This window comes from Varanus komodoensis, unplaced genomic scaffold (assembly GCF_004798865.1).
Source record: "Varanus komodoensis strain SLA01 unplaced genomic scaffold, ASM479886v1 scaffold40, whole genome shotgun sequence".
In the NCBI taxonomy this organism is placed as follows: Eukaryota; Metazoa; Chordata; class Lepidosauria; order Squamata; family Varanidae; genus Varanus; species Varanus komodoensis.
In genome coordinates this window covers 5781251-5805922 of record NW_025335942.1, presented here as the reverse complement: position 1 = coordinate 5805922, position 24672 = coordinate 5781251, and the positions used below count along the sequence as shown (strand labels likewise).

Below are 24672 nucleotides of genomic sequence, written 5' to 3'. Positions count from 1 at the left end.
GGCCCGTCAGACGCGCGCGGCGGGGCGCGGCGGCAGCGGCGGCGGCATGTGAGGCGGGCCGGGCCGGAGGCGGCGCGGGAAGGCGGGCGAGGCCCGGGCAACGCTCACGCCGGCCCCGCCCCGCGGAGCCCGCTGCGCCTGCGCGGCCGCCGCGGAACACAGAGCCCGGCGCGGCGAGAGGGGCGCGGCGGCGCCTCGCGCGCGGCTTCTCCCGGGGGAAGCGGAGCGTCCGCGGGCCGGAGCAGCGCCGCCGGAGGACGAGAGCAAGCCGCGGGCGGAGGAGGCCCTGCAGAAGCCGCGCCCGGGCTCCCTGCGCACCGCCGGGCCTCCCCGCCTTTTCCATTTCGCTTCGCGGTGTTCACAACGTTGCGGCCGAGCGTGGGCAAACGGAACCGGAGCAAGCGCGCAGACGCGCATGCAGAACCGGGGAACGGATGGCGCAAGTGCTGCGCAGGAGCGATCCCAGCCGCGCTGCGCCGATCTTGCCAGTGCGACTCTCCGGCTGCATGGGAGCAGCCCCGCGCAGCCTTCCTCGACCCCGAAGTAGGGATGATTCCGCTCCCCCTTCCAGACGATTGTTTTGCTCAGGTCGGCGAGCACACAGGGATCTGCAGTCTGTATACCTCCGTGGTTCTTACCCACTATTGTCGCCCTTCTAATCCCAGCTGAGAAAGAGGGCTTTACCTCTGACAGCTGCCAAAGGTAAGAACGGGTTCGCGCGTAACTTTACCCTAAGGGCACGCAGGCGCACCCGGGGGACAAAAAACCGAAGGATCTTGTTGCAAATATCTAAGTATCTTTTTCACAAGCTAAGCAGCTGTTGGTTCCACTGGACGGCTTGTCTTCGGATGAGCGACACGTGGAACCAAACAGGAAAATGAACACCCGATTATACCCTGGGAATCATCCTGGTGTGTATCTGCAGGACTTTGCTTTCTGGGTCAATCCAAGGCTCCCCATTCCCATGGCTGCACAAGTGTGGGTGAATAGTAATTTAAGAAATGTGCAAAGCTTTGCAAAACTTGGCGGGAGGGGGGTAATTTTAAAAGGGTCGGCAACTAGGGCCAACTGGGTGGGTGCCGCTGCGCCATTTGGCACCCAGATGGTGGAACGGGGTGGCGGCAGGAGTCCTTTGTGATCCCAGCAAGAAAAATGTCGAGAGAGAGAGTTCCAGCAAGCCTAAAACCCGGAGCCAAGGGGCTCCCCTTGCTGTTTTCCTACTGATACCCAAAGGCGGACTGAGGGGGCGACGACTTATGGGTAGTTCTGTGGTCTGTGAGCCACAACTTGGCTAGTTTCACCAATGGTGTAGCTTATTGCCAGGGTCAACTGGTGTGAATCTGTCCGGTACTTTCAGAGTGAAAAAGCAATACAGAAACCGGACCATTTTCACAGTGACTGGAAGAGGGGATAAGTGTGCCAGGTAAACACGTTCAGCCAATGATCGGCAGGTGGCCAGGAAGGTCCCCCGCTTTACCATCATTGGTGGTACTGGAATGCGCTTTATGTGGGGCTGGTCTTGAAGACGGTCTGGATGCTTCAACTGGTCCAGAATCGAGCTGCCAGGTTGTTAACGGGGGCCGGCAGGTATGAGCACATAACTCCAGTCCTTTTCCACCTACACTGCCTTCCAATGGCCCGGGCCCAATTTAAGGTGCTGGGGATGACCTATAAAGCCCTAAATGGCTTAGGGCCTGGCTACCAGAAGGAGCGTCTCCTTCCCTATGTGCCTGCCTGCCCCTTAAACTCTGGGGCAGAGGCCCTTCTCCAGGTGCCCTCCCTGAAGGAGATGAGGAGGGTGAAGAAGGGCCTTTTCTGCGGTGGCACCCCAGTTGTAAGACCTGAACGTTTTAATTGGTTTAAAGTTAAATTAGTTTAACTTAAACGTTATTAGTTTAATGTTTAACATGATTTAAAATTTAACATTATTAGTTACATTTTATGACACCATGTTTTAAATTTTTTACATTTGGTATTGTTAAACCATCCCGAGACTTCGGTAATGGGACAGTCCAGAAAAGTGTTAAAATAAATAAGTAAGTAAGTAAGTAGGTGGGGCACAAAGAGTGTCCTGGAGTCTTGCTTTACAGGGCTGTGCTAGTTTGTTCCATAATTTGCCCTGCAGCCACCTTGTAAATCGGAATGGTCATGACAAACTGAGTCTGAAGAAGAGGCAAGGCCGACACACTGTTTCTGCCATAAGAGCTGGATAAAGGGTGTCAGTTTCAGGCAGAATAGCTGCGGGGAAGGGACTTCATTCTCCGATCCTCCCTGCCCCGGCGTGGTGGAACCTGCTGGAACAAATTACATGTACTTGGCCTGTTTCATGTGTGCAGGGACTCAGAGGAACTGCTCCTGCTTTCCCCAAATGTATGGTCAGTAGTCAGACTATTAAAAGGTATTTTTAAAGGCGACAGTGACACACGCGCTGGTAACTTCCCAATTAGATTTCTGCAACGCGCTCTACGTGGGGCTGGCCTTGAAGACGGTCCGGATACTGCAGTTGGTGCAGAATAGAGGTTGCTGATGGGGACCAGGCGTTGTTCTCATATAATCCCAGTTCTCCGTCAGCTCCACTGGCTCCCGATTGAAGTCCAGGCCCAATTTAAGGTGCTGGTTATGACCTATAAAGCCCTAAATGGCTTGGGCCCTGGGTATCTAAAGCAGCGCTTGCGTCCATATATGCCCTCCCGCCCCAAGATTGGCGGAGGAGGCCCTCCTCCGGGAACCCTCGGTGAATGATATTAGCAGGGTGAGCACCCGGAGGAGGGCCTTCTCTGTGGTGGCGCCCCACCTATGGAATGCTCTCCCCAGAGAGGTCCGCCTGGCGCCGTCGTTATTTGTTTTTCGGCGCCAGGCGAAGACCTTTTTATTTAAAACTTATTTTAAGTGTTAATTTATTATGTAGGATTTAAAAAAAATTTAAGCCGAGATGCACCGAGTTTTAATATTTTTAGTGTATAACTTTGTTTTTGCATAATTTTGTATGTTTTTGTTGTGAGCCGCCCCGAGGCTTTGTTGCAATGGGGGCGGCATAGAAATGTTTTAAATAAGTAAATAAGTAAGTAAATAAATAAAAAATTGGATCTTTCATTTTCCTCTATTAATCTTCAGTGTGCTGTTCACCATTTCCTGTTTGTACTCTTCCACCTGATCCAGCAAGAGGGTTCCTATCCACATGTCTTGATGGCTGGGAGTCCCTTGAATCCAACATTAAAATAATTGAAATGGGGAATATGCATTTCAGTACTGCAACTGGACCCATGGGAGGAGGAGATGCCATTAAAACCCATTCAAGGAAAATTCCTGGGCGGTTGTTCAAACGGGATTTGTTCCAAATAAAGTATCGAGGCTTAGCACTCATTGCAAATGTACTGCACATTTTTATATGTGTCTACTCAGATGTAAGGCCTGAGGATTGCGTCCAGAGACGTGCCAGTGCCTTTAAAAATAATATCGACTGATGGAGTGGATTCCCTATTGATTCAGTTCCAACCTCCTTATCCAAGGTTAGAAGAAAAACTCCCCAGGGATCGCAATATTAATTATAACGGAGAGGAAAGTGGGCGGTGCATCCCACTGCCCTCATGGGACCCTTCTGGCTTTACCATCCGCCCCGATTTAGGTTGAAATTTTTTTTTTTTTATTTAAATAAAAACATACTACAAAGGTACAAAAAGGCCCAAAAATTGCAACATTACAAAAATAGAAAGTACCCCATCCGTTATTTACATCCGTTCAAAATGCCAAATGTACACAGATTTACAAGATTCCCAGGCTTTACGCATCAAATGTACAAAAAGAACTTTGTATAGACTTTTCCTGATAGCTTCATGCCATGTGTCTGAGCAGCATGTATGAGTGATTACGGACATTACGTTATCGGGGCATGCGCCCCACTCAACCACGGCCATAATTTCCTCCACCTACTGGGCGGCATCCTCCCTTTTTCCTCGCGGCTCAACCAAAAAATCTTCTCTTGGACAAATTTGACTGAGCCGGCCACGTCAGCCACCTTTTGTGTCTTGATCTCTCTGTGGCGTTGGAGGGACAGCGCCAACAGAACGTACAGATTTATCAGCCTAATTGTGGACCACGGTACAGTCCAGTACGACTTGGGAGCCGTGGTCTCTCTCCACCGCCGCTTCCTGGGCACCCTCCTCCTGGGTCCTTTCAATGGAGGAGTGGGTTCTGTGCCAGACACGACCGATTCCCAGTCCTGGGAGCCCAGGTCTGGCCAGTCCAGTGCTTCAGACACCGCCTTCCACGTGGCCCGTGCCGTGGGGCAATCGCTGACAAAGTGCCTCACCGTCTCCTTTTGCACTGTCCCGCTCGCGACAGCCCCGCTCTTACACTGCAGTCTGGGGCAGGCCTGCGCCCTCTCGGGAAGCCAGGGTCTGGTCCCTTGCAGGTCATACACCTGATGATACAACCTCCACCTGATGTCCCACAGCCGGAACGGAACCCTCCTGTCTTGAAAATATTCTATGGGGTAAGTCTGTTCCCTCAGGTATCGCGAGAGGCTCTCCCTCCTCGCTCTCTTGACGACCTGCGGTCTGAAATAGGCCACCTCTAGCAGCTCTCTATACACCGCTTGTTTGATACTCCGCAGGTCCCCCCGGCTAGTACCAAACCATTCTGCATGGACTTTATGCTGCTTAATGAAGCTATAGAGTTCCCTCAGATATTCGGGGCCCGTGCACCGCATCTTGGCCGAGACGGTAAAGTCGAGGGAGTGCTCCCCCCACCAGGTTTCCGCCCACGGTTTACCCACCCAGTGCTGCGCAAACAGGACAACCCACATGTGAGGTTGGTCCCCTCCCTCCTCCCATTGAGCGTATTTACCAAAGTTGTAACTCAGGAAGGTGGTGAACATCCTCAGACTGAGAGCCGGGAGGTCCAAACCCGCCTGGTCTATCTGTCTATAGGCCACCGCCCTCGCCAGAGGGAAGGTGGCCATTCCCCAGAGGAATTTGAAGAGCTCCTTCTCCAGTTCCTTCATCACGGCTCCCGGAGGGGGGTAGACCACCGCTATGTTATGCGCTACCGGCAACACGTACGTGCGTACATAAACCGCCTTTTGATACACGGTCAGTTGCCACTTCCTCCACATCCCAATTTTTTCCCTAAACTTTTGAAGCCAAGCGAGCCAGTTCCTCTTCCACCCTTCCTTGGCTATGGAGTAGTAAATCCCCAGAATCTTCACCTCCTCTACCTTGTGCTCATTCCTGCCCTCTCCCTCTTGGTCTGTTTCCATGGGAGCAATCTTAAGCTGCTCGTCCTCGGGATCAAAAGAAATAAGGCAACGCCCCGATTTAGGGCTTCTATCCATTGCAAAGGCAAGGCAGGTAAGGCAGAGGGATGCCACAAACACCTGTAGCTGGCATAATGAGCCTCCCACCCCCTAGAATCCCATCTTCTGCACAGCTACTAAAAATCCATAAGCCCGGCTGCCCTATAAGGGCAACAGGTAAGCTCCACTGCCCCACCCTGCTGACTGGCTTTCTGCATTTCGGCAGTTCCGGGTGCTCTTCGTTGTGGTCTCTGAAAAACGGCCTCTTAATAGTTCACAGGCCACTTTCATGTGGCGCACTGGGATTGGCCACGTTGCCAACCCTGCAGCCCTAGTCTGCCTAGGCAAATCGTAGGCCGGGTTCAGACGTGACAACAAGCCGCGGTGGGATCCACTGTGGTGGTGTCTGTTGTGTGAACCCTGTCACGGATTTACCGTGTGGTACATTTGGCTTCTGTGGAACCGTGGAGAGAAATCGCAGTCTGTGCTATGGTTTCCACGTCACCACGGCTTGTTTGTGTGAACCCAGAAACCTGGTTTCCACACTGCTACCACAGAGTCCAGGACCCTACAGCCTCCACTGTCCAGGTTCGCCTAGCGACTGATGCGTCGGCTCGAGCCATGCTCCGACTGGCTGCTCCACATCCCCTCCTGCCTCCGGTTTCTCCACTGCTCTACAGATGCCACCTGTGGCATGGAATTGCACCGGCGGTAGAACACCATGCCACCTCCAGCAGGTACCCCGGAGGCAGCCTTGTATGCATCGGATCACAGTGGTTTGCACAGGCTCCACAAGAGCTGTGGGGCCACGGCACAGACGCTTCCCCCTTCCCGCTGCCCCACAAGCCGCTCTCAGAGCCCCTGGCACGTTGCTTCAAGGTAGCTGTGCAGGTATCTTTCAACGCAGCTCAAGAGCAGGCAGCGCCAGGTCTGGTGAGCAGTGGAAGTGGGGCACCCGCCTCTGGTGGCTGGATGCACCCTAGCACGGAGTGGGGTGCCATGGGGTGCCATCTGGGCACAGCTGCAGGGCAGAGTTTGTGCATCAGCCAGAGAGCGATTGATCCCACAGCACCTGGCATGACCCTCTTTCCCTGCACCTGAGTCCTGTGAAGCTGCAGAAATAAAGGCATGTTTAGCAATGGTTGGGGGGGGGGGGCCGGGGGGGGGGGGGGGGCGGTGGGGAGGGGCGAGGGGCAGCGCCGGAGGGGCAGAGGGGGTGAGGGGCAGTACGGGCGGGCTCCGGGCTCAATAGCGAATCCAAGGCTTTCACTTGCTGTATGCAATCAATCCATCTCATTTGTTTAGCATCTATACCCGTCTTTGAGTCCCCTGCCCTCAAGGAACATGAGCAGAAGGTTCAAGAAGGGAGATGCCAATGCAAAGCTTTCCATCTCCAAAGAGTCCCGTGTTTTCAAAAAGCAAACACAGGTGACCCCGAGTATGGATTTCCCACGTGTTTGGTCCTCAGCGGCTGGCTAGCAGGCAGGGAAACCAAGCGCACCTCTTGAAAATCTGCTGTTTGGAGAGCTATCTTCTCCTAAAGTCAGAGTGCATAACCTTTTTGGTTCGGAGGGCTGTGCATGGTGGCTTGCAGGGCCTCAGAGACCACACATTAGCAATGCTGATCCGGTTCCTTTCTCCTAGCGAACTGCAATTCATATTACTGGGGGAACAGTCTTCTCTCCACCCCTTCCTCAGCAATCCCAGTGCAAAAGGATCTCACCCCCATCCTTAGACAAATCGCACTTTCTTGCTGGACAGACAAATATAAAAACAAACTACGACACCACTGAGCATCATTTGGATGCAACTCGGGCTTTTTCTTTGAGATGATCTACAAGAGAGAAAAGCAAGCATACAAAGTCTAAAGCAGCAATTATGTTAGAACGATGCAGACGGATCTTCTTAACCAAATAGTTATTCAGTTAAGAATCATGATTGTTCATTAGTCTTAGCCGGTCGTTCAGTGCTGTTAAGCTATGTGGCAGCTTACAGAATAAGCAAAAGAAAGCAAAAAACAGGTCCCTGCCCCAGGGAGCCTGAAATCTAAACCATGTGATAGTGACAGTGAAATAATTTGGAAAGCACATGGTAGTTTGGATGGGGTGTGCTTTCTGGCAAGCTCGTTCAGTTCATGACCTAAGCCCTTTTTTAGTGCCAAAATTTAAATGGTTGAATCACTTTGCGCAAGAGAGGAGCCCGTATCTCTCTTTAAACAAGGGGAGCCCCACTTCTTCAGGCTTGGGGGTCGGAGTCTGTTGCAGAGGCACTGCTGGTGCAAAACTCTCGGGGGGCCAAAGGCCAAGAGAACCAACGTACACACACGGTTTAGCATAAGGCGCCTGCTTCCAGTGATGAAGACTTGGGAGAGCCATTTTCACTACAGGAGGGTCATACTAGGGTCCCGGGTGGGCTGGATGTAGCCCATGGGCCAGAGGTTCAACACGAATTTAGAGGAGCCAGTTTTGCCAATGTCTCTTTTTCATAACAGCAGCCATTATTATTCAGAATCATCAGAAAATGTGAAGAAGCTCTCAGAACACAAATGGGATTATAATTTTCCTAGAACGTGGATAGTCTTCAAACTTGTTGAGATACCATCTGAAGAAGAACAAGAAGTAGTGAGCGATGTTGTTTGGCCCAAAACATTCACACCTGGACAACCCAATTTGTTTCTGTGTCTCCAGCAATGCCCCAGTCGTGTCCTTAAATCAGCTTTCCCCAACCTGTTATTCTCCAGATGCTTTGGACCAACTCCCATCAGCATCACCCAGCATGGCCAGTGGTGTGAAATGCTGGGAATTGTAGTCCAGAACATCTGGTGAACACCAAGTTGGAGAAGGATGCCCTAAATCTTCAGAAATACAAATGAACAGTTGCTAACTGTACCGGACCTTCTTCCTATTTCAACGGCTAATGATGGATTTTTTAGCTCATACTTAACAGCAGTGAGTGTCTTTTCAAAACAATCCAGGATTGACCCATTGCTGGTTTATTGTTAGGATGTCAAAACTTGGCACTGGCACTGGTTTAGGATTAAACAACCCAAAGTTTTAACCCAACAATAAACTATAGGTTAAAACTATGAATCTGTCAACCCTTGACATGCAAGAATGCCAGGTTCAGAGGCTCCCACAATGCCTTCCATTCCTGGGTTGTTTGGGATAGTGGAAGCCTGCTTGTTCCCACACACTCAAACCATCCATAGTTTGTTAACTGTGGGTTGTTTGATCATGCAGGCTTGCTCAATGTGTAGTTATTTTGACAACAACGTACGTAGTGTTGCTTATTACGTTTATATACCATGCTGTATTTGTAGATTTCTAGGTGATTTACAAAATGTAAATGACAGGGCCATTTTAGCCCAGTGGTTCCTTCAAAAAACATTCACATTGGCAATGTTAGCAGTTTGAGTGAAGAAATTTCATCCGGTCAGTGGGAAGCTCTTTGGAAGAAAGATGTTAAATCCACTGCTAGTCAAGCATTAAGAGAAAAATGGTATAAGATGTTTTATCGGTGGTATATTACTCTAAAAGATATTGGGAAAATAGATAAGACTTATAATGCAAAATGTTGGAAGTGTAAAAGGGTAGATGGGACCGTCTATCATATGTGCTGGACTTGCAAAATAACACAAACATTCTAGAAACTTGATACATGCAGAAATGCAGAAAATCTCTCAAATTAAGTTTTCTATGAGTCCCAAGCACATGCTTTTGAATTTTGTACCAGAGACCCTTCAAAAAACATGTCAGAGTTATTTAAGTATATGACTACGGCAGCAAGAATCAAAATCGCTTCAAACTGGAAATCGCCAGAGCCCCAACCATTGAAGAATAGAGAAACAGACTAGCAGAGTATGAAGTGAAGGCAAAGCTAACTAATTATGTAAATAGAAAACTGTGAGAGGAATTTAATGACAAATGGAATTTTTTATCCTGCTTAGTATGATTAATGGAGTCCAGGGTAGTTTGGAAGGGGAAAAGGGAAGCATTTAGAATTTGAACTATTTAGAAAATCTGTTAATGTGAAGAATAATGATTCTTTCTTCTTTTTGGCAAACTCATAGATCATGGGAAGATATGAAGAGAGTTGGTTCTGGAGGCTACAATGTTTGGGTTGTGTTGTTTGTCATTCCTTTGGCAACTTCATTTATTTTGTTCACTTTACTGTTTTGTTTATGTTAGTTTCCCCTTTGTTCTCTATTTTTTGTATGCAATTGTATATTTTGGAAAAATAATAATTATTAAAAAAACACAAAATGTAAATTGTCAAAGTTAAAGGAAGAATGTAATCATAGACGCATAAACGAGGCAGGTAAAAACGCAGTTCAGAAGACCTTCAGGCCAAGGAGTTGACCAACGTGGCCTGTCTCCTGGCCAGAGAAAGGGCAACTGCAACTAGAAGTCTGCTGACTTGCCCCGGAAGGACAAGGAAAAACATCTGGTCCCATCCAGTGGCCCAAAACAGAAGGGCCCCATTCAGTCCAGAACACCAGCAAGGGGAGATCAGCCGGTCCAGAAAGAGCTCCCCACTTGGTTCTGGTAGTGAAAAACTCACGGCATCCACCACCCATTAGGGCTTTCCTAGCGCATGACCTTGAAGAAATTATTCCGGGACAACTTGGTGAAATTGTGACACACCTTTTTGAAAGAAAGCGCTTGAGGCCATTAGGCAGAACCACTGCGTTCCGAAGTGTCAGATGACATGGAGGTGAAGAAACACAAACCAACAGAAATGCAGTGGTACCTTGGCTCACGAACTTAATCGCTCCACAACTCTGGTCGGGAGCCAATTAAATTGGTCATGAGCCAAGTCAAGTTTTCCCATACGGTTCAATGTAAATAAGGTTAATCCGTTCTGCAACTATTTTTTTTAATCACAAAAACTTGAAGTAATGTGACAAAGAACAACAAAGAACACGGCCATTTCCCCCGCAACCCCGAGCACGATCACGGCCATCTCCCCTTCCCAGGCGCGATCGCAGTCGCACTCGTGCAAGGAAGACGGGCACGATCGCAATCGTCACCTGATGCGGAGTGCACGACCTTAGGCAAATTTTTCATGAAATTTCTGTTCGCAACCCAATTTGGTCGTGAACTGAGGCATCCATGAGCCGAGGCACCACTGTACCCGTAAGAAACCCCTCCACCTGCTGGGAGTCGGCCATGTCTCTGGGGCACCAGCAAGCTCCCTGCCTCTCTCAATTTGTATTTGAGGTCCTCAGATCTTTTTAAAATGCAAAATGTTGTTTTAACTGAGAGGCTATCTTTATTGAGGTTCGAAACAACCATCTTTATTCTGGTTCTAAAAAGTGGCCTTGTGTTTCGGAGTAGAACAGATGCCCTTCTTGCTTTTATAGTTCGGTTTTGGGGTAACTTGCTCTTCTTTCTGTCTAACCAGTTTGGCTCCTAGGAAATAAGCCTTCTACAATGCACACCACGCTAGACATTTTGGGAACAGGCAAGATTCTCCCCTGGCAACAATTTTGTGAGCCCGCTATCAACATTCTGCCCTATGTGCCGGCCTGCCCCTGAGATTGGAGGCAGAGGCCCTTCTCTGGGAGCCCTCCTTGAAGGAAATCAGGAAGGTAGCTACTCAGAGAAGGGCCTTTTCAGTGGTGGCACCTCGACTGTACAATGCGCTCCCCAGGGAGGTCCGCCTGGCGCTGTTACTTTATTCTTTCTGGCATCAGGTGAAGACCTTGTCATTCTCCTGGTACAGCATAGAAAATTTTTAAATAAAACAAACAAATTCCCAGTGAGTCCACCAACCCTTAACCCTAACTCCATTTGGGGACCCCCAAAGTTTAGGTCCCAAATACTACTCAGGAATGGGGTTAGGGAATAGGAACAGATCTTTCTAAATGTGATTCATGTCCTCTTTCAGTGCATTCCAAATGAGGCCCATTCCATCCCATTCACACATTCAATCGGATGGGTGTGTGCATAAAAAGAAAACCCACTGCTTTTAAAAAGCACGTGCGAGATGACCAGGGACTGGCTTTTGAGCAACGCTGCCTCCTTCTGCCTTTTGTGGACAAGAGCTAGGCCAAATGGCTAGAAGGCCTGGCAACCCCATGGGAATAACCACTTTTTTTTCCATACACAGTCCGGGGGGGGGGGGGGCCTGCGGGGCAGAATTATGGGGTGGCGCTCAGGTGCGTCTGTGCCCAGATTTTCAGGTATGTGGTGGGCAGTTGCTATTGCCTGCGAAAAAGGAGATTTTTTTAAAAAGGCAGTCTCAGACCAGCTTGTAAAGTAGTTCAAGGCAGATTCTAAAGCAAAACTTCTGTCTGGTCCATGTATTGGCCCAAGAGGGGTAGATGGCATGAATTCCTTGAGGATTTCTACTCTAGGAACAAGAGCTGACATTGTACTGACATTCCTTTATTTTGGAACTTTATACAAAGAGCTTGAAACCTTATTAAAATGGACGCATGGGCTATGCTGTAATTACTAAATAAATTTTTATGCGATTTGGGTAATTCATTGAAAAAATGGGGTCTGATCATGGCTTAGCAGTAATGTAACAATGTATAATTTATTTACTTCAGTGTTGTTTATACTTGTCACCTAAATGCTAGATCTTTGTGTTGGAATAAGTTCCTGTTATGTTGCTTTAAAATCATGGTCTGTCATAGCATTGAGGAAAGGTAGATACACATTCTGAGTATTTTTTTTCCTCAAAGAAACTTAGTAGGTTACTTTCAATTCCTCTTTTAGTGTTTCCATATACACATTCCTGCTGCAAGTACATACACAGATTCTCAAGTGCAAAATTTGGCAGCTTCTGTGTAGATATGCAATCTATATTTAAATAAACATATTCTCAAGGCATTAAATAAACATATTCTCAAGGCATTAAATAAACATTCTCAAGGCAAACATATTCTCTTTTAAGACTTCAATGCCTTGAGAATATGTTTTAATTCTGTTTCTAGAATATATTTCCTCTACTCAAAGTAATTTTAAGAGCAGTATAATTATCCAAGCAATTTTAAAGCTTTCGAATTTCCTCCTTGAAAAATCTGTGTCACAGATCTAAGAGCTAAGCAATCCTTACAAGAAAAAAGGGGAAGAAGTTATAGAAGATTGCATCTAAGCAGTAGTTCTGCACTACAATTACCATGATAGCGAAGCAAATTAAAAATGCAAGCGAAATGAGAATGTCTGAAACTTACTTGTGATGTTTACACGCCCGGCTTACTAATATCAGAAATGTGCTGATGGCAAAAGCGAGGCTTTCCACAGTACAACATGCGATGGCGAATCCACACCATTCCACAATCTCCCCAAAGTAGTTTGCGCACGTCACATATTCAAACAGGCCTCCTGAAGGAAAACAACAACAACACAACACACAGCTCGATATGACTGAGGAATCAGTTCGATCGTTTGAAGCTAATGCAAAGTCAGATGTAATTGGAATTACGTGAAATCCATGAGTTTGGGCTTGATCTCACCAAGCTCACTCGGAATGAAACTGTGGCATTTCCATACACGTCACGTCCGACCACATCCCTTGGCAATTGAAGTGAATTAGGACTCAGACCGCGGGAAACCCTTTCCTCACGACGAGGGTTTAAGAAAGACCGTGCGTGCGGATATGGATAAGACTGGCCCTTGCCTCTCCTGCTTTGGTGATCAGAGATTGGCTCAGGGGAGCAGAAGCAGCGGAAGGCATGGGGAAACTTTGATTCAAACCCCGTAGCTGTTTGAATCCCATCATCCCATGAGAACACATCCGGCATTGCTGATTCTTCAGCTGGCCAAACTGGGGCAAGCAGCAATCACCACCTTGGCAAAATATAAATCTTATATATAAATAAAAATCATATAAATATTAAGATAAATAAAAATAAGTCTGCTGGGGAAAATGCCTCTGACATCCCAAACTCCCACCTTTAAGAGGGAGTTAAAAACCTATCTCTTCTGACATGCTTTCCCAGATTAGTTCTCATAAAAGTTTTATTTAATATTTTTTTTAAATCAATGTTAATCTGTTTTCTTAATTTCTTGCAAACTGCCCGGAGCCTGTGAAAATGGGGCGGTGTGTAAGTATCAAGGTAGAAGAGAAACAGAAATCACATGCCTGGCCTGGGTTTCAGGGAAAAGTTTTCAGCATTGAGTTTAGAGGGGCTCAACTTACCTCTTGGAATTTTGTAGCCGGTCTCCCCCGGTTTTCTGAGCTCCCTCAAAATATGATCAGAATGCACATTAATCAACAGACCGCCTAGCCATGCTGCGAAACCTAAAGTAATAATATTATTTAAAAAGTTTTAAAAAAAGCAAAGTAATTCAAAGCGCACAATGGATATTATAGGTCGGCACGACATGGTAACTGGAATGGGAAATGTACCACTGGAAATGTACCACTGGAAAATAAGCCCCTTGTTCTTTTTCACACCTCCAATAAAGAGGCGTTATTTCAGAATTAATACTGTTTAACTTTATTGGTGTATTATACTGCTTCCAAATTACTTTAAAACAATTCTCCTTTACTCTGATCGACAAACTCTTTGTAATTCTATTATTCCATAGTTTCAACCAGTTTACTTGACTAATCTTTCCTCATATCATCTTGCCAACTTTCCAAAAGTCTACACCACCCATATGCCCTTCTATTAGCATTTAATATATTAAACTCATAATTCCTTTCCTATTACTACTATCTTCCTTCTCTGTACTCTCTATCAGTTCTTCAAATTTAGTTAATTTTATTTCACCAAGTGTTTTCCTCATTTCTACCATCCAATTTTGTAACAGAACCATCTTCCAACCTGAACCCTTCAATTCTACACAAATTTGACCGATTTTGTCTTTATTATCCAAAATTTTCACCAGTCCTTCAGTCTGAATATGTTCTGTTCTCTTAGTACTCTCCGTAACTCACCTTTCAAATTCTCGGGAAAATTCTTCATTGCAATTACTGGAGTTAATGGGGAAATTACCGGGCTTAAAATCTTCCTACTACAATGGTACTTCAGCTCACGAACGCCTCAATTCATGACCAAATCGGGTCACAAACAGAAATTTCATAAAAAAATTGCCTCAGTTCACGAACTCCGCACTGGGGGACGACCGCGATCGCGGCCATGTTGCCACATGAGCAGGATCGCCATTGCACCCGTCTTCCCTGCACCATGATCGCTATCGCACCATGATCGTTTGGACTCTCCCTCCAAACAATAACCTCCCCCCACACCTAGGTTAGTGTTCTCCACTGTCCTGTACAGTATTTCGTTATTTTCTTGTTCTTTGTCACTTTGCTTCATTTTTTTCTGATTAAAACAATAGTTACAGAATGGATTAACCTTATTTACACTGAACCTTATGGGGAAATTTGACTTGGCTCACAACCAATTTGGGTCACAACCAGAGTCGTGGAACGGATTAAGTTCGTGAGCCGAGGTACCGCTGTATTCAGTGAGAAATATAACTCACCTAGAATGAAACGTGGGTCAGTACACCAGTCGGAAGGGTATTCTGCATAGTTACTCAGCTTCCGCCCCTGCAAATACCCATTGCATGAACAGAAGATAAAAGCCATCACAAATGTCAGCAATGGCATCGATTTTCCTCCTCGGATTAATAAAGGAAAGATAAATGCCCTAGAATAAACAGGACATGTCAGGTTTCATTTAGTCACAGTGCTCACATTACAGAAAAATATTAGAATGTACACTAGAAACACAAAACAAATCCTTTTTAAACCATACTTTGGCACATTAAAACTGATTTCAGTGAACTGAGAGACTGGAATAAGCGGGATATAAATCTAATTAATAAATACTGCAGATTCCACCTAAAGCAGAGCACTTAGAAGCGAGGTATAAACAATACTATGTTCCCTGCTTCATAGCTTTGAGCGCTAAGAGTACTTAAATGCTTTCTATATTCCTCACAACAGTCTTGTAGGGTAGGCTAGTGTGATTATCTATTTGGGGGAAAGGGGTGAGGAACAGCAGTGGCTTGCCTGAGGCCAAGCTGCAAGTTTGTGGCAGAGCTGAAGTGTACTGCTTTCTACGGACAAAGTATTCTTGCTTCCTTCGGGTTAAGGCTCCGGTTCATACATCCAGGATCCCCAGTCTTTTTGTAGGAGCACATCTGCAATTTGGGAGGTGCAGTGGGCACTCTCACAAAATGGGTGCCATGGTGGGAGTGACCACTCTCAAAGCACCTGTTTCTCAAAGACAAACCGGTGTGGCTGAAAGAAAAGTGAGATGAGCAAGAACTTGTACCCAAGGCAGAGGCATGGACTGAGTTGCAAAGCACATGGCCATTCTTCTGAAACTTCCATTTTTCTGCTCCGAGACCCATTTCACAACAGGCAAACCGAGGAAGTTCAGAGCAAGAAAGGTGGCCAAAAACTGAGTGGCAAGCAGAGGTGGAGAATGCCCGGGGGCACTGGGGAATCCGATACAGTGGTGCTGTGAACTTTGAATATCCCTGAGTTCGAATGTTCCAGAGTTCGAATGCTAAAGTCTAGATATGATTGTTCCAAAAGTCAATCCATGCTTCTAAGTTCGAACTGCAGCTGCAGTGCAAATGGCTGCGGTGCCTTTTCAATCATTTTCAGTGCTGAAATGAGCATTGGTTAGGGTCTGGGAACGGATTAATTCACTTTCCATTATTTCTAATGTGGAACATTGCTTCAGACTTCAAATGATTCAGAGTTCAAACAGCCTCCTGAAAGGAATTAAGTTCGAAGTACAAAGCACCACTGTTTTCCCAGGAGCAACAAAGGAGAAAATGAACAAGTTGGTTGGTACCACTTGCAGGGCCTCGACTCAGTGCGACACCTGTCCGAGGGTGGGAAGCCATTCTGGCAGCAGCCTTCTACGACAGGATGCTGGACCCATGCCAGTGGCTCCATCCATTTCTAGTCCACCCAGGAAGTATTTTCCCGACTCTCACCTGGTTTCCCTAGACACAGAAAGATCCATCCCCCCTCAGAATGGCAGAAAGTCCAGGTCATGCTCTGAGAAGAAATATCCTTCCCAGGCGAGGCTGCAGCTGGGCCATTAGAAGGTGACGTCAGTGAGCTGCTGAGGTTGTCCAAGCCTTCAGTGACAATACGTCAGCCAGATTAACAACCAGCACCCATGGATGCGAACATGTGGGAGCAGTTCTGGCCTGCTGCGGCAAGCTGTGTCCCCTTGTTGCCTGTTTCCCAATCCTCTTTCAAAGAGTCAGTGCTACCCGTCCCTGGAAGACGTGCCAAGTACAACTGCCTTCCCAGCTGCCTACTGCGTTCGGCCTCTGCAGCCGACTCCAAGGCAAGTGTGGACAGGGGCAACGAGAGGCATTGCTTCCTTTGATGGCCCCCTACCTATGGAAAACCACCCCACGGCAGCCCAGCTGACATCAAATGTGTCGTCTTTTTGGCCCCAGGTTAAGACAGTTCCTCTTCTCTGAGGTCTTTAAAGGCTTACCTGGCCACCCAGGGCTGAAGGGGGCCTACCCATCCCACGTGCTTTGCGGGGTCATCCTTTGCTATTGCCTCCTCTAGGTGTTTTAAACTTTTTAAATGTTTTTCCTGATTTTGTGATATTTTATGGCATTTTTATTGTCTGATTCATGGATTGGTGTAACCTGCCCAGAGAGCTTTGGCTGTGGGGCGATGTAGACATGAAATAATAACACAGGGAGGTACATGACCACCATTCCAGGCTTCAGGGTCCAGAAGCACTAATATTTTAGGGTTAAGCGACATTTGCATAGCCCATGGTCTGTTTTAGGGCACTGCGAAGGATGCTTAAAGAGGAGGCAGATTGCCCATGGGTGCCAGATGCAACCCCTGCTCAGCGATTGTCGAATCATGCAAAATCAGCACATTGGTCCTTAGGCAAAGGTTATTTAAAATATTCTCTCTTGCAGGCCATCAATTAATCCAAACTAACAAGCTTTGCTTTGCTTCGTGATACACACAAAACGGCCAGCATAAATTCGAATGCACACGACTCTCAATCTGCTCACATCTTCTTTAGGCATTCTCAGTGTGAACAGGTAAGGACATAATAATAATAATAATAATAATAATAATAATAATAATAATAATAATAATAACCCTCTGCAGCAGACAATCATTTTAATTTGCTATAATGATGCTCTTAGTAAGGCACTTCTGGATCACAGAGTACTGCCCTAATTTTTCACAGGCAGATCAAAAGAAGCGCAGGTGAAGCACATTTTATAAGATTCCAACATACACTTTGACTACATTCTGCCTGTGGGCAACATTAATAAGAATACCTATTTCAATATCCATCGTTGTGCAATTTTGAGCTCATAAATTACTTAAATTAAATCTTAAATCACTATTCAGGTATGGGCAAAAACTAGTTTGGATTTGCCTCAGCTGGGACTCCTGGCAACCAATTGTTTAGCAACAGCGAGAATACCCGTACCACACAATTCTACACTGATGTTCACCCATCTTGTGGAGCCGCTGTTCTGCACATGGGCACAGTAGATGGACCTCGGGGTGCCAGCTAAAATGAAGCAGGACTGATAAGCTCAACAGTTGCGTACCCCCAAATCTCACTCTTCAGCATGAGAAAAAGGCAGGGAAAGACGGAGCGAATTGTGAAAAAGGAAGGAGGAAAATGCGATTCAAATATAATACTTATTATATTTTATAAATACACACACAATTATACATATAGTATATGATTATTAGTATGATAATAGCCTTGAGAAGGTAAGATTGAGGGAGGACATGATATCCCTCTAGAAGTACCTCAAAGGCTGCCACAAAGAGGAAGGTCAAGAGCTCTTCTTGCTGATGCCAGAGTGTAGGACACAGACTAGTCAAGTTGCGACAACCCAGATTCAGGCTGGGCATCAGGAAAAGCTTCCTCACTATCAGAGCAATACGGCAGTGGGACCAGCTGCCTGGAGGGGTGGGGGGCTCTCCCACACTGGGGACATTCAGGAAGAAACTGGGCAGCCCTCTGAGTGGGATGGTGTGACTTGGTGTCCTGCAACAGCAGGGGGTGGACCTGATGGCCTTCATGGCCCCTTTCAGCTCAACTATTCTATGATTCTATGATCATACTAATAATAAGTCTTTCTCTCCTGAAGGCATGGCAAATTTTATGGTCAGCAGAATGACCAGATGCAAAAGGGGACAGTTGGATATTAACCAGAACAGTCCATATTTGAGGCAGAAGATTGTGGAACAAAATGTTTTACCTAAACTTTATGTCCTAAAGGGACACGGACAACACGTCACCATTGAGAAGTTCTGTAGAACCTCTGGCCATGCTGTTGAACCAAAAAAAAAAAGGTTCTAGCAGACTATGCCTCACAGGTCAGATTGTGGCCACTCTTTGTACCATCCAATTCCTCGCCTGGTAAATATCAGGCGCAACTTGTCATGTTAAAATGGGGCTACTCTCCCTGTTGAAAATCTCACACAAAAATTTGTGCTCTTTGTATATATGTGCCAGAAATGAGTTGTACTGAATTCAGGAGATGTGCTAGACAGGGTGCTAAAGCCAAAACCATAAAACCTGACTCAGGCTGGGTAAGCTAAACTCGAAATGTTATTGCCCAGCCCTGTCCTTGTGTTCAGCCGGTTCAGGAAAGATCAGATATACAGGCAGCCCACAGCAATGCACAAGAGCTATCCAAACAATGGCAAAAGCAGAATTCCTTTTGTTTGGACCGATTGTTGCAAAGGAATGCACAGGCTTTTGAGTTTCACAGAACCCTTCCTCAAGTTCCAGGCAGCAAGGGGAAAGAAGAGAAAAACATTTTGCTGGGCTTAAGTACCGCTGCCATATTTCTTCAGTATTAACCTGTTTTTCCGAAAATAAGACCTAACCGGAAAATAAGCCCTTGAATGATTTTTCAGGATGCTCCTAATATAAGCCCTACCCAAAAAATAAGCCCCAGTTAAGTTCATCAGCCAGACGGACGCATTTAGCATGTCCGTTGCGACGCAATTAGGGGTTTAGAGAGTTATGACGATGTTCCAGAAGAAAACAGCATGACTGTATTTGAATAAATGTAGATTGTTGTACATGAAAAAATAGGACATCAACTGAAAATAACTCTGAGTGCATCTTTTGGAGCAAAAATTAATATAAGACCCAGTCTTATTTTCGGGAAACAAGGTAGACCAATCAATAAGTTTACTTCAAAGGCTACCCCACGAGCCAACAGCGGATTCTTCAACGTTTACTTTAAGCGAAATAAGTATCTGTGCAAACTGCAAAGGGCCACCGCTGTCACAGAAAAAGTATTCTGCATCTCGCTCGATGAAAACCGAACAGCTCTTCTAGCCTTTCTCCAGCTGCAGCGTCCCCTGAAACCAAACTACACTTCTGGCGTTTATTTCTTTCGTACTGCATAAAAAATCATCTTTGCGCACATTAAGGTGCAACTGGATAACCCCTGGCACTGACCGGGCACCGCTCTTCTTCCGTTCAAACGCGCGCGGCGCTGCGCGGCGCCTCGACCGAAGCGCACGGCACTCTGCGCGCGTTTGCGCCGGCGGAGCCTTCACGAACAGTCGGAGCACCGTGCCCGCTCCTCGGCCGCGGGACAGACTGTGCGGGGGCTCGCCGGGCAGCGGAGCCGGCGCCCCCGCCGCGGGCCGCCCGGGGGAGCGCGCCTACCCGCCCGCCCGCCCGTGCCCCGCGCACCTGTAGAAGTAGTGCGCCACGAAGAGCGCCAGCAGGACCCGGTTGGGGCAGAAGGCGAGGCGCGCGCCGTCGCTGCAGACGATCAGGAGCACCGGCACGAGGCAGGAGGGCGCCTCCTGCACGAGCCAGCTCGCCCGGGCCGGCAGGCGCCAGCCGAACGCCGGCGAGCTGTAGCGCCCGTACGGGACGCCCACGAACCTGGCCAGCACCATGGCCGCGGCGACGAAGGCGACCAGCCCGCAGCTCGCCTGCTGCAGCAGCCGCTGCTCCTGCGGGCCCGACAGCCGCCGCCACAAAGCGCCCGAGCAGAGCGCGCCGCCCAGCGCGCGCCACGACCGCATCTCTGGCACGGCGCGGCGCGGCACGGCACGGCGCAGCAGGGCAGGCGGGCAGGGCAGGGCAGGGCAGGGCAGGCGGCGAGCGGCCGCCCCCGCGCGGGAAGGTCGCGCGCTGCTCGGGCGCCCCCGCGCGGACCGGGGCCCGCCTGGCTCGGGCCGCGCGGGCCCCTGTGCCAGCCGTGCCGAGGCTCTGTGACGGGGAGTTGCGCAGCTGCGGCGCCGTGCGCGGCTCAGCGGCGGGAGGGAAGGGACAGGAAGCGGGGGGAGCTGCCCCGGATCGGCGGGGGGCGGGGAGCGGGTGCGGCGCCCGCGGGGCAGGAAAATTCCGGAGGCTCAGGAAAATTCAAGCTTTGCTAGTGCTCTTCCCCCATTCTCGCTATTGATATCGAGTGCCTATCACTTGCATAAGGCAAACCAGTTGGTATACCATGGCTGGCTGATAACCGGAAAGGGGTTTGTTTTAACCAAGAAACTGCTTTTAGGAATGTTGCAGAAAAACTCTGATCCTGCAATGGCTTGTTTATTTTGTAGTATAAAAGGGGGTGGTGGGCGCGCGAAATGCAGTTGGGGCCTCAACTTGGAGCTATTGGTTGTGAGCCGTTAGTGGCTCCCTCTAAAGGGGCCACTCCAAAGGGTTTCCTCTCATCTCTTTTGTATACGCCTTCTGTGTATTTTCATCCTCTTTTCATCTTCTTTTGTATGCTTCATCTCTTTCCACCTCATCCTTTCATCTCTTTTGTACACTTATTTATTTATTCATTTAAAACATTTCTATGCTGCCCCATCGCAATAAAACCTTGGGGCGGCTCACAAGACATCAATAAACAAACCATACAGTAAAACCCCAATACAATAAAACCCCAGTGCCATAAAACCTCAATAAAACCTCAGTGCATTCTCGGCTAAACATTAAAAAAAATACTTCTGTATATTCTTTCCACTTGTGTTGCCTTGTTACTTTTTCAGCATTTGTAATCTAGGTTTGAATTTCCCTTTGGTTCCTTGGGTTCTCTTGAACAGGCCTCTTGTTCTTCCTCTTCTGCTGTGCTCTTCTATTTCTTTGCCTTGGCCAGCATAAAAGTCTATGTTTTGTGTCTATGTGATGGTCACTGAAAAGTTGCATTTTCTTTACCCTGTTTCTGTCACCTTTTGCTTCTCACACACCCTTAGCAATTGTAACAGTTTCTTCTGTTATCCATCTTTTTCTTTCTTTTTGCTATGTCCTTGTTGTTAGTCGTGAAGTCGTGTCCGACCCATCGCGATCCCATGGACAACACTCCTCCAGGCCTTCCTGTCCTCCACCATCCCCTGGAGTCCACCTAAGCTCACACCCACTGCCCCAGTGACTCCATCCAGCCACCTCATCCTCTGCTGTCCCCTTCTCCTTTTGTCTTCAATTGTTCCCAGCATCAGGCTCTTCTCCAGGGAGTCCTTCCTTCTCATTAGGTGGCCAATTTTGGAGATTGTATCCCAGTACTGCTTTTCCTACTCTTTTATGGACTATGAAGGCTACTCCATTTCTTCTGAGGGATTCTTACCCGCAGTAGTATACCTGATGGTCATCTGAATTAAATTCACCCATTCCTGTCCATTTTAGTTCACTGATTCCTAAGATGTCGATGTTCAGTCTTGTCATCTCTTGTTTGGCCACATCCAGCTTGCCTTGATTCATGGATCTTACATTCCAGGTTCCTATGGAGTATAGATCTTCTCAGCATTGGACTTTCCTTTCACCACCAGATGCATCCGCAACTGAGTGTCCCTTCGGCTTTGACCCAGTCGCTTCATTCTTTCTGGTGCTACTAGTACTAGCCCTCTGCTCTTCCCCAGTAGCACATTGGACACCTTCCGCCCTGAGGGGCTCATCTTCCGGCATCATATCTCTTTGCCTTTTGGTACTGTCCATGGGGTTTTCATGGCAAAGATACTGGAGTGGGTTGCCATTTCCTTCTCCAGTGGATCACCCTTTGTCAGACCTGTCCGTCTTGGGTGGCCCTGCATGGCATAGCTCACAGCTTCATTGTGTTACTCAAGACCCTTTGCCAAGGCAAGGCAGTGATCCATGAAGGGGCTTTTTGCTATAACGTCGTCTTTTTTCATTCTTCTGAACAATGCCTCTAGTTTCAATCCACAGATGTTCTGGTTTGCAGTCAATTGAGCTCAGTGATCTTTAATTCAAATTCCTCAGGGATGTTATTTAGGCTGTATTTTGCAACTGTGGTTCTGTTAGTGATCTTTGTCAGCTTTACTCAGTTTTTTGTATTAATAGTTCATGGTCACGATTGCAAACTGCTCCTGGGCTTGTTTGGGAGCAGCAAGGATACAGCATCTCCATCCCTTAATTCCTCTTATATAATTATTTGATTCTTATATTGGGCATCTGGTGATGTTCTTATGAACAGTTGTCTCAATAAACAGATTGTTAGTTTCACATAACTCTATGAGTTGTATGCCTACTTTGTTTCTGACTCCTAGGCCAAATTCTTCCAAAACATTAGATTCTGCTTCTCCTACTTTTATGTTCCCATCACCTAGAATTATCAGCTTGTCTTGTTTTGGTGTCTTTTCAATTTCCTCTCTGAAGCTTGGATAGCAAATTTCTTCTTCAGCATCTGCTATCCAAGTGTAGTCCTGAATAATGTTTATGTTGACAGGTTTCCTGAGAATTTTGATTGATAATATTTATTTATTTATATACAGCCTTTTTCCTACAAAAGGCTCAAGGCAGCTTACATCATTCTCCTCCTCCATCTTATCCCCACAACAACACCCCTGTGAGGTCGGTTGGGCTGAGAGTCCGTGACTGGCCCAAAGTCCCCCAGCTGGCCCCATGGCTGAGTGGGGACTCGAACCCGGACCCTCTGAGTCCCAGTCCCGTGCTCTTCACCACTATGCCACACGGGCTCTCTGCTTGCTCTTTGCATTATAACTCCTCGCTGCATCCTGCCTCAACATTAGAGGCCTTCCATTTCGACAATTTTCCAGAATAAAACATTTTTGTTTCCTGCCTCAAAGAACATCTTCAAGGCAGGAAATGGCTGAACCGCACGAAAGCACACTCTCTGGTTCTGGCCTTCACAATGGGTTGTGGTTTTTTAGCTTCAGATAACACAACAAGCCATTGTGACGGCAAAATCATACGACAGAGGAGGGAAATCATTCTAGGACAGTTCATGTGATGTTGGCAATGTCTGGGGGGGGGGTGGGCAGGGAGGCGGTGATACACTCACACACCCAGTAGGGCCTTCGTAAGGCAGCTGGTGCTGTGTGCGTGCATTTTTGCTTTGGCCTCCCATTCCGGGAGGTGTGGTTCTTTTTCTCCCTCACTCCAGATAAAGTGTTGGTGGAGCTCATGATGTGTCTTGTGTTAGTACTGTTCAGTTCCCAGGATCTTCTGCTGTTCCAAATAGGATTGCAAATGTCATGAAACTTATGGAATGTCATGCCACTCATGGAATGCACTCCCCAGAGAGGTCTGCCTGGCGCCATCGTTATTTGTTTTTGGCGCCAGGCCAAGACCTTTTTATTTAAACAATACTTTAATAACTGTTAATATTATTTATTGGTTTTAATTTCTACAGCCAGGGTGAATCCGGATGTTTTATGTATTGTTTATATGCTTATTTATTGTGCTGGAAGCCATCCTGAGGATCATGCGATTGGGACGGCATACAAAAATTCCAAATAAATAAATAAAAACGCTAAGCTACAAACCTCACGTGCAGACCACAAGTGCATAGGGATATGCTAGATAACACGCTATGCAGTTTCAACCCTGCCCCCTGGAAAAATTCCTGCAAGCACCCAACGACTTCCCAGTCTTTGGAATACTTCATTTTTGCTGCTGCTGCTGGGTTTGTTTGAGCCTGCTCCTGGAATGATTTTCATCGATCTGGAGGCAGGCAACCTGGCGCCCTCCAGCTCTTCTGCATTCCCACAAGCCCCAGCCAGCAAGTTCTCCCGTGGCCATGAAGCTCACTGGGTGGATTTGGGCCAGTCCCGCACTCCCTGCCCGGCCTACCTCGCAGAGTTGTTGTTGTGAGGACACCATGCAGCTTTGTAAGCCGCCTTGGATTCCTCACCGAAGGGAAAAAAAGGAGGGAAAGGTAGTATAGCAGCAGCGTTCAACACTCTCGCACGCGCTAACGAACGGCTTTTAATAAGGCACGTCGGAGCTACAGTATTGGCTTGCACAGCAGCCCGCTGCGCTTTGCCTCGCCACGAACAAGCCTGCAGGAAGGCGCCGGGCAAGCGCGCGTCTCCACCCGGGATCCCGCGCGCGACTCCGCGGAGCTCCGCCGCTTTTCCACGGGAGAAGCGAGCCCGGAATTCGACCCCGCTGGAGGAGTCTACCCTGCCCCGCGTCTAGAAGGCGCCGGTGCGCG

The 24672-nt window shown here is 47.7% G+C and overlaps 1 protein-coding gene across 1 annotated transcript; it reads right to left on the bottom strand.

Moving 5' to 3' along the window:
• Positions 1–7055: 7055 nt before the first annotated feature.
• On the bottom strand, positions 7056–20290 carry SRD5A1 (steroid 5 alpha-reductase 1). Its single transcript, XM_044442830.1, has 5 exons — positions 19950–20290; positions 14740–14906; positions 13445–13546; positions 12477–12627; positions 7056–7894 (listed from the first exon to the last, which is right to left on the bottom strand). The coding sequence occupies exons 1-5, from the start codon at positions 20288–20290 to the stop codon at positions 7828–7830; spliced, it is 828 nt and encodes a 275-aa protein (XP_044298765.1). The 3' UTR covers positions 7056–7827.
• Positions 20291–24672: the final 4382 nt, after the last annotated feature.

Coding starts and splice junctions, on each gene's coding strand:
- SRD5A1 (XM_044442830.1), bottom strand. CDS start 20,290: ATGCGGTCGTGGCGCGCGCTGGGCGGCGCGCTCTGCTCGGGCGCTTTG. Junction 13,547..14,739: donor TGACCCACGTTTCATTCTAG/GTGAGTTATATT, acceptor TTATTACTTTAG/GTTTCGCAGCATGGCTAGGC. Junction 12,628..13,444: donor CGGCTACAAAATTCCAAGAG/GTAAGTTGAGCC, acceptor GTTTTCCTTCAG/GAGGCCTGTTTGAATATGTG.